This window comes from Neofelis nebulosa, chromosome 10 (assembly GCF_028018385.1).
Source record: "Neofelis nebulosa isolate mNeoNeb1 chromosome 10, mNeoNeb1.pri, whole genome shotgun sequence".
Taxonomy (NCBI): domain Eukaryota; kingdom Metazoa; phylum Chordata; class Mammalia; order Carnivora; family Felidae; genus Neofelis; species Neofelis nebulosa.
The window spans coordinates 15,396,993-15,413,185 of record NC_080791.1 but is presented as its reverse complement, the minus strand read 5'-3'; the positions used below and the strand labels follow the sequence as shown (position 1 = coordinate 15,413,185).

Here is a 16,193-nt window from a genome sequence, read left to right as displayed (position 1 = left end):
GCGGTCCAGTCCTGTCTCGCATCCCATTCTCAGGGCTACCGTGGCCCCCTTCTCCGGGTCCTGCGTGGGCCCTTATTCTGGAATCACCAACACAAGGAGGGCTTCCTAACCACAGCAGCCTTGTCACACAGCAGACCTGACTCGGCCGTGCCTTTGTCCCCAGCGCCAAAGCCGGTGCCTGGCGCACAGCAGGTCCTCAACATTCATTTTGGAACTGAGATGCCCTCACTCAAGCCCCATGGAATCCCATGCCAACTCTAGGCAGATTGGTATAAGGAAGAAACCAATTTCTGCTTGCTGAGAAAGCTATGCCGGTGGGGTAGGTGAAGCTAAAGGAGGAAGATACACGAGGTAGAACAGACATTAAACTATTTATTGCAAATAATTGTGCCAAGTGCTGAAGACAATTGGGAAGTCGCGCTGGGGGGGGTGGGGGTGGGGGGGGGGGGTTGACTGGGCTCAGCCCCGGCTCCCCAGGGGCCAGGCTTGCAGACCTAGAGGTTGGAAGGGCACGCAGCTTTGAGCTTTGAGGTGGGGAGTAGCTCCGGGGGACGCCAAAGGATCTCAGTCTGGATTTTATTCAGAGCATCCATGGGTAAACTGAGTCCGCAAGAGGCAGGCAGCATTCGCCCCAGGTGCCGGGCCCGGGAGACACAGGGCCTCCTTGGCCCGAGCATGGCGGGCTCTTGGCGCACGTAGGACACATGTCACCCTCCGAGCCGGCGGGCGGCGGGGACCCCTGGCTTCTCGGACGGCGAACCCGGGCCGGGGGCCGGCTGGTCCCGGCCCCCGCCCCCGTCCCCGGGCTTGCGGGGCCGGGGGCCGGCTGGGCCCCGGGCTCGCGCGGCGCTCACCACCCGGGGTGCCGCGGGGGGGGGCGGGGAGAGCGGCCGCCTAGCCCAGCCCCGCGGATGACAGGAGCCAGGGAGCCGAGGAGGGAGGAGCCGCCGCCGCCGAGCGCTGGGCTCAGGAGCAGAAAGAGCGGGGCGCGGAGTGCGGGCGGCTGGGAGCGCGCTGAGCGGGGGAGAGGCGCTGCCGCACGGCCGGCCACAGGACCACCTCCCCGGAGAATAGGGCCTCTTTATGGCATGTGGCTGGTAACTTTCCTCCTGCTCCTGGACTCTTTACACAAAGGTGAGACCCGCGCGGGCGCCAGGGCGGCGGAGGCGGCGGAGCCGGGGTGCGCGCGGGTGGCGGCGAGGCGGGGCGCCCGGCGGGCTCCAGGTGCCCGGGGGCGGGGGGCCGACCTCGGTGCCGGGGCCGGGGTGGGGCGCAGCGGGGGCGGGGCCGGCACTCGGGGAGAGGTCAGGGGAGAGGGTGCCCTCGACCGCGCCGCCGGCCGCCCGCCCGCCCGCGCCTGCCGTTTTGGGGCGCGCCCGGAGGGGTGGTGGGGGACGAGCCCCTCGTCTCCCCGCGCCCTGCCGGGCCGCGGTTTCTGCCCGGGACCCCTCCCCCAGCCCCTCGCCCGCCTCCTGCGGCTTGGTGGCGCCGGGACCCCGGGGTGCCCTCCGAGCGGAGGGGTCCTCAGGCCGTGACTGTTGGTTGGCCCGGGAGTCCTCGCTTCTTCGGGCCTCGGACTCCGCGGCTCACTCCTCCTCTGCCGCCCTGCGCCCCTCCGCCGCCCCGGACCCCCGGCGCCGCACCGCAGGGCGCTGATCCGCGCCCGGGCCCGATGCAGGGCGGGGAGAGCTGGGGGTGCCGACAGCCGGGGTCTCTCGGATGGCAAGTTTGTTCTCCAGACCCAAAGGTCGCCTTCCCCCAGCCCCACCTCACCCCCCCCCCCTCCCCGCCCCCGGCACTAGCCGCGGCTTCGCTGCGCCGCCTGAGCCACCTCGGGCAGCGCGCCCCAAGGTGCGAGACTCTCCGCTTCCGCGCCGGGTCAGCCGGACACGGGGACAGTCTTCAGTTTGGGGGGGGGGGCGTGTCGCTTTCCCCGGAGAGAAGGCGTTGCTAGGGGTGGGTCCAGGTGTCCGGCTTGTCCAGACCTGCCGCTCGGGCGCCGCGCACCTGATCCTCGAGGTAGCCGGGACTGGGGGGTGGGGGGGGGGGTGGGGAGGGGGCAGACATTCCTGACCGGAGGCACCTGGGCACTGAGTCGGGACCGGGCTGTCGCCGGCGTTAGGGCTTCCAGGCTATGGCAGAGGACGTGCCCCCGGGCGCGCAGATGGCGGGAGATGAGGCGGCCGAACTCCGCGCCCTTGCGCAGCGAAGCACACACGCTCGTACCAGCTCGGCTTTACCTGTTCAGCCCTCTAACTTTTCTCCTCCGCGCCCTGGGGGCGGCTTCTCCCCCCTTTGCCCCGCCGGGGGCCCCCGCCGAGCCGCAGCTCTTGACCCCTAGGCGATGGGGGAAGGGCAGTCCAGCAGGGGGTTGGCGCTCCGGGAGGGGTCTAGTTTTTTCCCCGTGCGGATGCCCCAGGGTCTGGAGTCTGCAACCTGCCGGAGCTGACGGCAGTATCTCGTGGCTTGGGGGTGGGGGTGGGGGTCGGGGGGCGGCGGCGCGGGGAGCAGGGTGACCCTTGTTTTATCTGTAAAGCCCGGTCAAGGCCAGAATGAAGGCCCAGGTACTGCTGGGGTTTGCCTAGAGATCGGGGTGCGGGCGAGAGGTGGCCTCTGAATCGTGGACAAAGTAGTTGAGTTTCTCAGACCCAGCGGGGGCCCACTGGGTGACACGCCAAGCCAAGGCTGGTCTAGGTTGGTTAACCCCTTGTCCCCCGCTCAGCACCCTCTCCTCCCACTTTTGCGGAGCAAGAAGCCAGTCTCCTGCGCCAACCCCCCTAACCCCCTCCCCACACCCCACTCTCCTTCTCCCCAGGCTCTTCCTGCCTCCCTCCGCCCCCGCAGGCTGGCTCGGCTTGCAGCTTTAATTACATTAATATTAAAAATACATAAGGTGAGGAGCGGCAGCTTTCTCTCTCTCTCGCTAGTTCTCTCTCCACCCCCCACCCCCTTTCCATTTTGTCAGGCGAGAAAGCACAGGCCCAAGGTTCTGGCACACTCTTGCCCAGCTTTGTCCCCGCCGGGCGACCTCACTCCTTCCAGAGGACTCCGTTTCCCAGCAGTGGATGTCCCTCAGCAAATACCTGAAGGGCCCCGTCCTCCCCCTCCCAGAAGCCGGGCATTAATAAATGAAGCCTGAGCTATTTGATAGGGAGGAAAGCAGATGGGGACTGGGGGGAGGTGGAGAAAGGCCCAGAAGGGACAGGACAGCCTGAGGGGCAAAACCCTTTCCAACTTGAGAAGGAAGTTGCCACTGGCCTTGGGCCTAGGGGTAGGCTGGAGGTGCCAGGTGAGGCGGGACCTCAGCGGCCTTTCGGTCTGCACGGCCCTGGCGGCCCTGCCGTTCAGAGGCTCCAGCATCTGTGTTGGGCACCAGGGCGCCTCGCCAGACAGGCCTTTCTTTCCCTTCGTGCCTTAATTGGGTCTTAGGTGCCAGGCTGGTCCCCAGGGCCTGTTGTGCTTGGGGTGGCGTGGTGGCGGGGGCCGACAGAGGCGGCTGGGGGAAGATGTGTCGCCGTGAGAGCAGGGAAGATGGGGTTGGGTGTATTTTCTCTCTCGTTGCCAGTCACCCCCACGGCACCAAGGAAATGTAAATGTGAACGTTCGAGCCTGTTACAGAAAACAATATCCTCTTGCAATAATTTGTACGTCCATCTGTGAGGAGCGGGAGGAGGCAGAGAGAGAGCGGAGAAGAAAACAAAATGGGATGGAGCGTCCTCTGGATGGAATTAAGCAGTTATTGAATGTGTTTTAAGCTTCTGTTACTTCCATTCCTCTCGAAATACCTTTTTTTTGATGCCTGAGCTCAGGCCGATTCCCCAGAACTGAACTGGGAAGGTGTTTTAATAATCGATTATCGAGTCTCCAATAACTGCCTTATTATTGCCCAAACAAATCCGGATTTGGGCAGCCAGATGAACCCCAGTGAGGCTCTCTCCGTTGTTACATCCAGCGGGCCAGCATCTGTGTTGGCTGCATTTGCATTTTTACTGTGTAGAAAAACAAGCTTCCCCGGCACTAAAATTCCTGTTTTCTAAAAGCCAAAATAATGGGTTGCATTGATTTTTTTTTTTTTTTTTTTCCATTTCCCACCCCAACCTCTCGGATGGAGACTCATGGTTCTTCTCTCTTGAGAAGACTGAATTAAAAGGCTTCGTCAAGCCATTAAGAAAATCTCTAACACTCTGTTCGGTGTCTAATTAGAAGGGGGGTGGGGTGCGCTGGGGGAATGTGTTTTGAAAATCTTGAAATGGCAGACACAACTTAGGAGCAGGTGAGGGACTGGCGAGCACTGGGAGGGGGTAGGTGGGCGTAGAGGCCCCCGTCGCTAGAATAACGTGGCGGAGAACCGAATTGCCATCATGCCCGGTGAAGCTTTCAGATGCTTCGTATTTCTGGCCATCAAAGTCAGCTGCCTTTAATATATTTCTGCAGCAGAATGGGGAGCTCAATTAGAAACAAAAAGCAAGTAAGCAGTTGACCCAAAGGCAGTGCTTAAGTTGAGCAGATCCCAGGAGACTGGCTGGAGAGGCTTGTTTTTCTTAGACTGAGGAACGGGGAGGAGGTGGGCAAGCCGACGGGCGTTTGGCCCAACCGTGCTTTGCTAAACAAGCAAGCCCCCAAGCAGGCAGGCTGAGAGCCCCCAGATACCGGGCAGGAGTATGCTGAGAGCATCTCTTGGGTTGTTGGCCTTTGACGGGGGCGGTGTGGACCTCTGGCCCCATTTACCTTCTCCATGTCTTCAGGAACCCCATCCTTGTCACTTGCTTGGTCCCCCGCTCAGCCTGGTGAAGGTGGATTTTATTTGTGGTTGAAGGGAGGGTGACTATTCAGAGCGCCTTTTTTTTTTTTTTCAGGGATAGAGCTACCAGGCTGAGAGAATCTTTCCTCCCGTGTGATCTTGGAAGAAGTGTTTCTTGGAGACTTTTGAAGTAGTCTAGGGGAAGAGCCCCCCAAGTTCCCAAAGTGCTTTCTCAGCCCCTACCCCAGTAGGTCTAACCAGGACCCAGGTGCCTGAACGGGGTGAGCCACAGGCAACAGAGATGACAGGGTGCCAGGAACCCAAGGGCAGGCCCTAGATTTGCATATGATTTGCATGCAGATTTGCATGCTGACCTAGCCCGGCCTAGAGCCTCGCCCTCTCTGTGTGAGTAGCCTCTTGATCTCAGCCTCAGCAGCAGCTGGTCACTTTTTCCTTGCGCGGCATGGGTGTGGGGCAGGAGTGTGAAGAAGGACCATTGCTTCTGGCAGTGCTCCTCTCTTGCCTCTGAGTTCGAGGCCCACAGGGGCTCGAACTGCTATCGGGGTAAGATGAGTGCTGGTGGGCAGGGACACCTGAGGCAGGCCAAACTTGGGGTGTGGGTTGTCCCTCTCGGGCTGCAGGAAGGAGAGCATGAGGAGAGGGGGCCACACCTGCTGTGGAAATCCAGGGTCAACACCAGACTTCTGGTGAGCGCACCCTCAGAATGCAGGAAGCCGGGTGCTGAGGGCTGTGGGCAGAAGCGAGAGAAGCGGTGTGGATGGGAAGAGGTATGATGGGAAGCAGAAGGCTCTTTCACCCTCCTGGTTTGTCCACTTCCAGCTCGGGATGGGGCCGTGGTCTCTGCGAGATTAGGGGAAATGCCCCTGGGCTGCTTATTCTGACCCTGGGAAGGCAGGTGCGGGGTCACGGAGGGAAGGAGGTGGCCAGAGCTGGGAGGAACACTTGAGAAGCAAGCATTTAGGGCAGCCGGAGTGTTCCTTCCCAGGGAGCCAGCTGGGATGTCTGCAGTGGGAATGTGGCTTCGGGAATGGTTTCGTCTGCATTTCCGGGGCAGGAGCAAATCCTGGCCAGGCAGGTGCAGCTCGAAGGCCTCCCAGAGTTGTTTTTTTCTGCCTCTCTAATGATCCTGGAGGGCCCTGGTTCACCTGGAGCCCACAGAGCTTTCTGAAGGAGGTGGTGTGGAGCCCTAAGGCATTGGGTGGAGCCTGGGGGAGGGCTGGAGGTAGAGAGGGGGAGGGCCAGCAGGCAGAGTTTCAAGCTCCTCCCTCCCCAGTTCTTTCAGTCAGAGCATTTTATGTATTGGAGTTGTAAAGAAAAATAAAAAAGATCGCAACTCACCAGTGTGGTGGAAATTTGGAGTCAAAGCAAACCCTTCATTCACATCCTGGCCCCGCACTTACTAGATATGTGACTTGGGGTCTCCCTGAGCCTCACTTTCTATTAATTGGGATTAAAGCCGATCATACACATAAACTAGCCAGAATGCAGTTGGTACTCAATAAATACCTCTTCTTTTTTTCCTGCACTGCTCCCGCTTTCCTCTCTCTGCCCATACCTCCAGATAGATCATCGGATCCTGTCCTGAGTAGTTGACTCAATCAGCTTCAGTCTTGGCCAGCCACCTGGCTTAGATTTGTAGCAGTAAGAAAAGCTGTGTGGTGGCTGAAAGCAGGGGACATCATGGCTTCCTTCTGTCACGTAGCCCAGTAGCCTGGAGGACCCATCCTCCGCGAGATAGCGGAGGCCATGCAGGCACCTGGGTGTCCCTGGGGAGCCCGGCACACCCCTTTCCCCAGCCACAGCTAGGGCAGCAGAAAAGGGCAGAGGTCGGCTCCGGACTTGGATTTGAGGGTGAGGCAAAGGCCAGTCACACACGCCTGCTGAAGGAAGGCCACGTTGGTTATTAAATCTGTACCGTGTAGCCGAACAGAGTAAGAACTACCCTGGATTTCATGACCTAAAGCCTATGTGAATGGGCTCCGCAGGAGAAGCCCCCATGCCTTTTGGCTGGGTAGATTTCTGTGTTTCTCCCTGGTGGGACGAACCTCGCTGTTTTTCAGGCAGTCCCCTGACAGCCCATGACCTTGGGGGTCCCTCGGCCACTTCTCCCTTTATGACCCAGTCAGCTAGCTGCAGGGACGCAGCATATGATCCAGAGGTCAGGTGCTGCCCATGGCAGGCTGCGGCCTCCGGGCTCCACGAGTGTGGGAGAGGCTGGGGGCACGACAGCCCGTGTGCCCTGTTTAACAGATGTTTGTCCAGTGCTGCTTTAGCGTGAACAGCATTAGCCTCGGGTGCCACCCGTGCCATCCAGCTGCTACTCCCCTCGTCCGTTCAGCCCCACCTCCCCGTGTCCTCGCTCTTCGTGATGCTGGCATTGACAGTTTCCAAGGTCACCACCTTCATTAGGAACCGAGTTATTCAAATGCTGGTTGCACTTCCATTACTGTGTGTGTGTGTGTGTGTGTGTGTGTGCGCACGCGCGCGTGTGTTGGGAAGAATGTCGTCTGCAGACCTAGATGACAAAGCCCAGCCTGATTTAGGCAAGTCACCTAAGAGGTCATGTGTCTCTGTTTCCTCATCTGTGCAATGGGGGGAATGACCCCTGTCCTGACTGTTCCGCAGGGCACCTGTCCTTGCATGTGTGCAGGAAGGATGCGGGGCCCATCATTGTAGATCATGTGATGATGCTTTGTAAACCAGACAGGGCAACAGAGAAACACACACATGTAAGAGCCACAGTAAACCACTTTTATAGCCTTATAAATCCTTTGCTGAAACATGAGGTGTAATTACTGTCACTTCATCATCCAGGAACAACGAAGGTCTCCCGGCTGTGTGTGGCTGTCTCCCCACTCCTCGGGCCCCCCACATATGGAGAATTTTGCCAGCGACATGGGGAACGGCTGACAGGGCACAGCCAGGCTGGCAGTAGTCTTCTGGGAGCAGGCTTGGCATCGTCCCTGTGGCTCCGGTGTCTGGTGGGAGTGGGAAGAGCCTACCTCCGCTCCCTCCCCAGGTCCTTGGGTGTGAGTTGCTTCCGTTAGTCCTCTGGACACCCTTCGGCAAGGGTGACTCTCCCTGCAGAGGATGTGCGGTCTTTTGTGGGAGGAGCAGTAGGCATAGAGTCCTATCTTGTGCGACCTCGTTTGAGGTGACGGCAGTTACTGGAGTCCGGGCCCTGAGAGCCCGGCTGAGTCAGGGTTATGCCACCCTGCTTCTGGGATGGCCTTCCACAGCCATGGGGTCTGAGGGTTGGGGACCTGCTTTGCGGTGTGAGAGAGAGAGAGAGAGTGAGCGAGCGAGCGAGCGAGCAGATGACTGCCATGGGCTAAAGTCTTCCTGTTTGGAAGGCAGCTTTGAGGACGCGGGATCCACCCCCTAGTCGGATGTGTGACCCCACGCAGGTTTCCCACTAGACCCACTGTTCTTCTGCTCTGGCCCTTGCAGCCACAGGAAACCCCTTCCTCTGAAGGCGGCCCCTTCCGGCCACACAGTTCTATTACAGAGCTCGTCCTTAGGATCCGCGGTCTGGGTCCTGTACCTTCTGTTCACCGGCCTTGGTTCTGTGTTTTAAGCACAGGGGTATAGGCGAAGCCCTCTTCTGCTGGATAACCCTTTGGCCCTCTGCAGACAGACGTCTGCCCATCGGAGGCCTCTCCTCCGGGTATCCAGCCCCTCTGGTTCCTCGAATGCTCCCTCATCCACGTCATTTCATTTCTCCGTGAGGCTCCTTTTTTCCTCGGCTGCTGGGCTCTGTAAGTGGGGTGGCCAGAATCGAAGGAACAGTAGAGACAGGGGTCAGGTCCCAGCCAGGACACTGGGTAGCTGTGTACCTGAGGTTACTTACTCTGTGCCCCCGGCTCCCCATCTGTAAATGGAAGAGATTGGACAAAATAATCTCTTAAGTCCCTGAAGCGTTAACAATCTAAATCTGGGAATCTCTAGGGACAACTGTGCTGTCTGAGCCGACTCCCTAGAAGGACCTTCTGGCCGTAAGAGGCCTTCCCTTCCCCAGGCCTGTCTAGAAGGGGCTGGGAGATTAAAGAGTCTGTTTGACTGTCAGCTGTTGGCTCATAGCTTCTGGAGCCGGTGGTGAGGGGCCTTGTAGGTTGGAAGATGACTGATCTTTGCTGGGTCTCACAGGTGGCTGGTTGCAGGAAGTATGTTTGTGCTGAGGATCTTAAAAGACCAAAATCAGAACCGAAAACAGAGGTTTCTGATGGGGAGGTAGAGCCCCTGGGTGCTTGGAGCTGTGCTGCTCAGTGGGGGGCGGGGGGGGGGCGGTAGGACTGCTTCCCTAGGGAAATTTGGAGCTGGAGGGCTGGCATTTAGTTGTGGGAATGGGGGGTGCACTAGGGATGAAATGTTGGAAGCCCGGGACAATCCCAACTCAGTAAGAAATGTCATACCCCAAATTGCTCTCCATCGGAAACCCCCCTCATGGTACGTTCACACCCTGGAGACGGTCTGAGTCTAGAATGTGTGATGCCCGTTGAGGGATAGCGGCCGGAAGGGAGGGAGGCCTGGGTTGGACGTGTGGGTCTGCCACTGTTAGCTGCGTGAAACTAGGAGATTGCTTGACCTAACGTCCTGTGTTCTCCTCTGTACAATGGGGTCTCGTGGTTAGAGGTGGTTGTAGGGGTTCAATGAACAATAACGCGGGGGAAGGGCGTCTCACGGTGCCCGGCACCAAATGAGTGCTAAAAACGAAACGATGGCCGTGATGATGGTGAGGACGGTGGTGAAGCAGGTGCGCCAGGTTTGGGGGACAGCGACGGACGGGAGGCCTGGGACTTGGTCCTGGATGTTCCATCGTGCCCCGGGGCAACTGCCAACTCTGATGGCCTGTAAATGCTCTGGTGCCATCTGGGGAGACCTTCCCCAGGGTCTAGCCACAGACTGTGTCTGAGGCGTGGACGCACAAGAAGTGAGTTTCCTGATGAAGGAGGCAGACCCTGTCTCGCTGGTCCAGACCTGGGGTTTTGGATGGTCGAGTTGAGGTCCCGCCCGTTGGTCTCTGGGCCTGAGTTTGCCCACTAACTGTGGGATAAGAAGAGTCCGAGTGAGGGCAAGTAATATATCGCCTATGGAGACCTTTGTGTGCAAATGCAGTGCAGTAATGAACCTGGCAGATTAACCTAAGAAACTCACCAGGCCACATCTGCATAAAAAAAAAACTGTGTGCGAGCCTGCGGGCAGCAGCGTGAGGCTGTTGCAATGCTTTACTGTTATCGATCACACACTATTACTTCATTAACTCGATCGCCAAATTAAGTTAATTAATGTGGTGCTAAGGTCCTGTCAGCCAAGCCCATGGAAACTGCCTATTGTTGGAAAAGGTGATGTTGGAGGTCCAGCGTGGCAAAGTCTACTTTTCTCTGGGGAGTGTTGCTCTGAGCTGTGGATGGAGGACCGCCCGCGTCAGAAATCGTTTCCTGGCCCTCGGACGCACTTGGTGAACCTGTTGTCTAAGGATCTGTATTTTTTTTTTAAATTTTTTTTTTTTTAATGTTTATTTACTTTTTGAGACAGAGACAGAGCACGAACGGGGGAGGGTCACGGAGAGAGAGGGAGACACAGAATCGGAAACAGGCTCCAGGCTCCGAGCTGTCAGCACAGAGCCCGACGTGGGGCTCGAACCCACGAGCCGTGAGATCGTGACCTGAGCCGAAGTCGGACGCCCAACGGACTGAGCCACCCAGGCGCCCCTAAGGATCTGTGTTTTTAACCAGCTCTCCAGCTGATTCTCTATCAGACCGTCTGAGAACTTTGTTCAGTAGTGGTAGGCGTTATTGCTGTAGGTGAGGGGTAAGTGTTTGTTGTGGGATATTTATTCTGCAAGTGCCGCTTGCCTGTTATAATGAAAATACTCATGAACAATAGCGACGAATACTCAGGTGGTGCCGGGCGCGAACGTATACCCGGACAGTGTCGTTGACAGGGACTCGTCCAACCTGACAACGCTTGAGGTCACCCCCATTTTATGCACGGGGAAACTAAGGCACAGAGAGGTGAGGTCATCTTGCCCGAGGTCACATTGCTTGTAAGCGGCAGAGCAGGGATTCAAACCTGGGGAGCCCGGCCCTGGAGTCTGGGTGCTAAGTGCCCAGTGCTGTGCTAGGCCCAGGGGATAGAGTGGTGGCCGGGACAGGGAGCTCACAGCCCTGCAGGGGAGCCCTGCCGGTTCCCCCCGCCTCTACTGTCCTGGGGACCCACCGCTTTCCCCTCATCCACACTTGCCGTGCCGGGGCATGGAGACCCGTGAAGCCTCTTGCCCGTCTCTGGGGGACGGGTGACAGGTCCAGTACGGGCAGATGTTCCTGGATGAAAAGTCCAGTGAATGAGATGAGTAAATATTGTAAAGGAGGAGAGCAAAATGACTCACTTCTCCCAGTGGAGGTGGCGAGGTGTTAATATTTCAGCCCCCTTGGGTTGTCATTTATGCTGACTGGAGACGATCACATGGGGACAATTCAGCATACACCTGGGAGGAAGCCTCGGTGGGCCCACCCCAACCCCGGCCAGTAGGGTGGGGGCCCATGGGCGTCAAGTTTCCTTCCCCGAACTAATCCGGATGGCGGGAGGGAGGGCCAGCGCTCAGAGAGTTGATGTGATGGATATTCAGATTTCATTGGTGACCCTGGGGGCAGCCCAAATGCCTGGGGGCGATTTCTGGTTTAAAAATATTGCGGTGCTATTTCTACACTTCTAATCTCCCAGCGATTTGGAGCCTGTTTTCTGCAACACGGCGTCAGGGTGGTGCTCTGCGTTAAACGGCAGAGAAGATTAAATGGGTTTAAGTCTGGGCGTCTGTCACATCACAACCGAGCCCATAACTTCCATTTTCTATTAAAAATCCATTTCCCCCTTTGACCAGAAGAAGCTTTGCTGTTGATCTGAATGTCTCCCTCTTTATTTATGAAGTGTTTCCCCCTCCTCTCGTTCGCTCTGTAAATATGCCTGGTTGTGTCTGCGGAGGGAAGAAGGAGCTGGGGCAGGGTTGGGGGTGTGTGTGTGTGAGGGGGCTTCCCTGAGACTTAAGGGGGCAGTAGGAGTTTCTGGTGTGAGGACGTGCTTTCCAAAGTGGGACTGGCTTCCAGGGAGGGAGTGAGGGGGGACCTCCCAAGGCCCCTAACTTTGAATTCTTTTCCTCAGCGTCATGACAGAAAAAACTCAGGCTTGGGACCGGGCAGACCTTGACCGAATGTTGGCTCTGCCTCTTTCTAGCTGAACAATCTCTCCGTGAGCCTCTCTCTCCTCACCTGTAAAATGAGACGGACAGGACCACCTTGTACCTTTGTGCGAGAATCAAGTGAGAGAGCACCCTGGAAGGTCAAGACCCCTGACCACCCCCCCGCCCCCCACTCCACATGCCTGGCACACAGCAGGTGCTCAGTCAGTGTTAGTCTCCTTTCTTTTGAGAACTTGCACCGTTAGCTAAGCCACTAAGCCTTCAGGGAAGTAAGTGTAAGGTGAAAATGAAGTCGGGCCTGGGGCGCCTGGCTGGCTCAGTCGGCTAAGCGTCCGACTTCGGCTCAGGTCACGATCTCACAGTTTGTGGGTGCGAGCTCCGCATCGGGCTCTGTGCTGACAGCTCAGAGCCTGGACCCTGCTTTGGATTCTGTGTCTCCCTCTCGCTCTGCTCCTCCCCCATTCACGCTCTCTCTAGCTCTCTCTCAAAAATAAACGTTAAAAAAAGATTTAACAAAATATGAAGTTGGGCCTAGGGCTACAAGAACTTGCATAAACTCAGTCCCCCAGCCTGCAAACCTCCTCGTGGTCTTCTATCCCTGAGGGCCAGCTCGCCACTCCAGCTGTTCCTGCCTCTCGTCCCCAACGCTGCCCCCGGCAGGTTTCTGTGGGGCTCCCCAAACATGCTGTCCCCACCTCTGCCATAGCGCGTCGTTTGGGCTGGCCTGGGTTCTGGGAGTGCCTTCATTTAGATCTTATTTCAAGGCTCAGCTTGAGCCGCCATCCCCAGAGCTGGCCCCCTGGCTGCTGAGTAACGGTGCTCTGTAAATGTCTTCTGAAAGAGCAAGACTTATCTGGTCCCTAGGTCGGGAAGGACCTGGGGAAGGAGAGCCTTGGAGGGTGGAGGAGGGTCTTGAATTCTGCAGGGCTGCAGAGTGGCGCTTGTGCCCCGGCCACCCTTTGCAGTAACCGTAAGCACCCTGGATCCGTCGGCCAGTGGGGGGGTCCCTGGGACCGGCATAGCAACCTCGTCCCTCCTACTCACGCCTCGTCTTTATGGGAAACCAAGTACTCCCGCATTCTGTTTGCTCTGCTCTGCTCTGCAGTCCTGGAGGGCAGGTCAGATGGCACAGTCCCTGTCTTTTGTGAATGAGGACATCGAGGCTCAGAAAAGCTCGTGGCTAGCCCGGGGACCCACAGCAGGTCAGGGGTGAGTCCCAGGAGGGAAGGCAGCTCGTCAGACTCCTAGCACAGCTCTATTGTCCCATGCCTTGCTCTTCTCGGTCCTTGCTGAGGTTTTGTCACTGCTCTGAAGATTCGAACCCACCGTAGAGGCCATGCCGGACTCCATGCGGTTGGAGTGAGACCCTTGCTAATCCCCCTTTTAGGGCCGGGTGACCGAATGGACCCATTGCTGCCGCGGCCACTCACTGGTGCCCTTGTGCCAACCTTTGCATTGGCACGTGGCAGAGATTTGAGATACTTGGTGGTCAGTGCCTCAGTTTCCCCTTTATAGATTTGCTCACTCCTTTCTCTTGGCAGCTGGGGTGAGGCTAAATTAATGTTTATTAGAGGGCTTCTGCATGCTGGGCTGACAGGTGCCTTGTGATGGTAAAGTATGAGCCCGACGTAAGTGCAAAATGCTATTGTTTTACACCTGAGGGTGATGTTTCATAATGGCAATGCACTGTCAGAGCCGTAAGCAGAAATGAATGGTTTGTCTCATCCTCCCCAGCTCCCCCAGACTCAGAAGACAGCAGCTCGCATCCCGGGGTGGGAGAAATATGAGGCTACTCACCTTTTGCTATAAATCTGCCGTTTCATCGGCCCTGACAGGTGGCTGGACAATCCCAGTCAATTCATCAATTAAATCTACCCATTTGTAGTTGCTGAGAACCCCGTGTCCTTGGCTCTGGAAGGATCCAAGGCTCAGAGTGCTGGAAGGCTGCTCTCATTGTGGCCGATGCTCCTGGTGGCAGTGGAGGAGGCCCAACGAAGGGGCCGTCTCGCAGGTGGAGGTGTGGGACGGATTTCCAGCCGGGAGCGAGGGAGACGAGGGCTGTGTGTTTGGGGTGGGGTTGAGATGGAAGAAAGGATGGGGTGATGGGGTGGGGCGTACCCAGCCCGGAAATCCAGATTTCGTGGTTTGTCTCCACCGTGGTTCACGGAATAGAGCGGTTCTATCCCCGGGTCCACAAGTAAGGCGGCGTTGGGATTCAGTCCCAGCTCTGACACTTACACTGTATTACTTTGGAGAAGTTAGTTAACTTTGAGTCTTAATCTCCTTATCTGTGAGATCAAAATAACAATAATACCACTCCGCAGGGAGTCGTGAAGATTAAGTGAGATAATATCTACATCGGGTCTAGCCTATTATAATTGCTGGTGGTATTATTATTACTGAGGGCTACGTCACAAATATTTTCTTACCCTGTTCCTTGAATCAGATAATTCTGAACTCCTCTCTGTCAGGAATCTTTCTCCGCTTCCCCCGTCCATTTGTCAGGCACAATGTAGAGTCTTGCTGTACCTTGATGGATTTTGGCTCCCCAAATCCATAAAGCTGCCATGGAGAGGATGTCTGATTAACTAGGTTGTCTCAGGAAGCCTCCAGAACCCCAGAGTGATGGACCTGCTCTCGCAGGCTAAGCACTGTCTGAGATGTCGAGTCCAACAGGGGGCTCCTCCCAGGAGTGTGTGTGTGTGTCTATGTGTGCAGGTGCACAGGTGTATTAATTCTGTTCTTGGCCATCTAAATGTGGATGTTGGTGGCCAGGTGGTGTTTGAGGAAGGCGAGGGCCCCCTCTTTGTTACTGCAATGGTTACAATCATCTAATTGTTCCGAACAATTGTTCCAGACTCTGGGCTCAGATTGCCTGTGTCTGCATCCCCGGGCCCTCGCTCACTGGTTGTGTGGTCTTGGGCAAGTTGCTTTGATCTCTTGGTGCCTTGGTTTCCTCATCTGTAAACTGGGATGGACAGTACCCCCTACTGCATAGGGTTGTTGCAAGGTTAAAAGAGGTCGTATAAGTAACGTGCTTACAACAGCGCCCGGCGTGTGGAAGACGCTTCACAAATATTTGCTGAATGAATCGCAGTAAGGAAGTCTCTCACAAGGGGAGCAGGCCACGGAAAGGGAGCCTGGAAAATCTGGGTCCAAGAAGAAGCCTTCCTAGGCCTCAGTTTGCTGACCCGTGAGGGGCCGGGGTTTCGTGATTTTGGAGAATACTCTAGCCGCTGTGAGTGAGGCACGTTTCTGAGCTTCTGAAAGTCTTAGGAGACGGGCCGCTCCCCTCAGAGCAGGCTTGCTCAGTCATCAACACCGGGACTGTCACCAGGGGAGGCAGTGTGAAGAGGAGGATGGAAAGGTGATACCATTCCCTCCCCAAGAGCCTTTCAGCCGCTAAGGGTGCTGCACCTGGTGGGGACAGAAAATGCATTTGCCGCTAAGAGGATGCCCCTGACGCCCCAGCAAGGAGCCCCTGGACGTGTTTTCCGGCACTGATGCTAATGGCTTCATCGTGGCTTTTTGTGAGATGATGGGAATTGCTCTGACCAATGAGGCTTAATGGCCTCCCTCAACAAGTTGCCCGGTGCGTTCTCCCTGGAGGCTCCGCTCAGAGTTAAGCCAAGAATATTAATACAGTCCGGATGCAGGCCCTCCTCCTTCTCATAAAGTTGTGGAAATTGAGGTCAAGTTGGGTCCCCTGCAACGTTCTTTAAATAAGCCGCGGAGTGGTTTGTTTGCTGCGTGATCTTCCTGGTGGAGAGGGAGGGGCTTCCAGCCGGAGACCTGGGACTGGGCTGTCTTCTTCTTCTGGGTCGTCACCACTTGTTCAGAGGTGGCCCTTCTTAGGGAGGCAAGGCTCCTCAGCAGGGAGGGAGGCCCCGATTCCACCATTCGGCGCTGCGTCCCATCAGGCAGGAAAGACTGAGGCCGGGCGCCAGTGTGAGCGCTGCGGACAGCTGTCCTCCCGGTCAGGTGGCCCTGCTCTAGTCAGGCAGCTGCACTCCTGAGCACGTCCTCCCGGTGGCAGAGTGCTGTGATGGCGACCGGTCACAGATGCCTGAGGTCTCTGCAGCCCTGTCCACCCACCCCTACCCCCACCCCACTTTATAAGCGAAGGAGCAGAAGGACAGAGAAGGGGAGCGTCCCCACGGTCAGTCAGTGTCAGGGCTGGGTGGGGTTGGGGCGCCTGGGTGGCTCCGTCGGTTGGCTGTCCGACTTCGGTTCAGG

The 16,193-nt window shown here is 57.2% G+C and overlaps 1 protein-coding gene across 1 annotated transcript in view; it reads left to right on the top strand.

The window, feature by feature from the left end:
- Positions 1 to 934: 934 nt before the first annotated feature.
- Positions 935 to 16,193, top strand: part of DSCAML1 (DS cell adhesion molecule like 1) — a 351,352-nt gene continuing 336,093 nt past the window's right edge. The window contains exon 1 of the mRNA XM_058686854.1: positions 935 to 1,134. Coding sequence (XP_058542837.1) covers positions 1,089 to 1,134 — 46 coding nt within the window. The 5' untranslated portion in view covers positions 935 to 1,088. The remainder of the gene's footprint in view (positions 1,135 to 16,193) is intronic.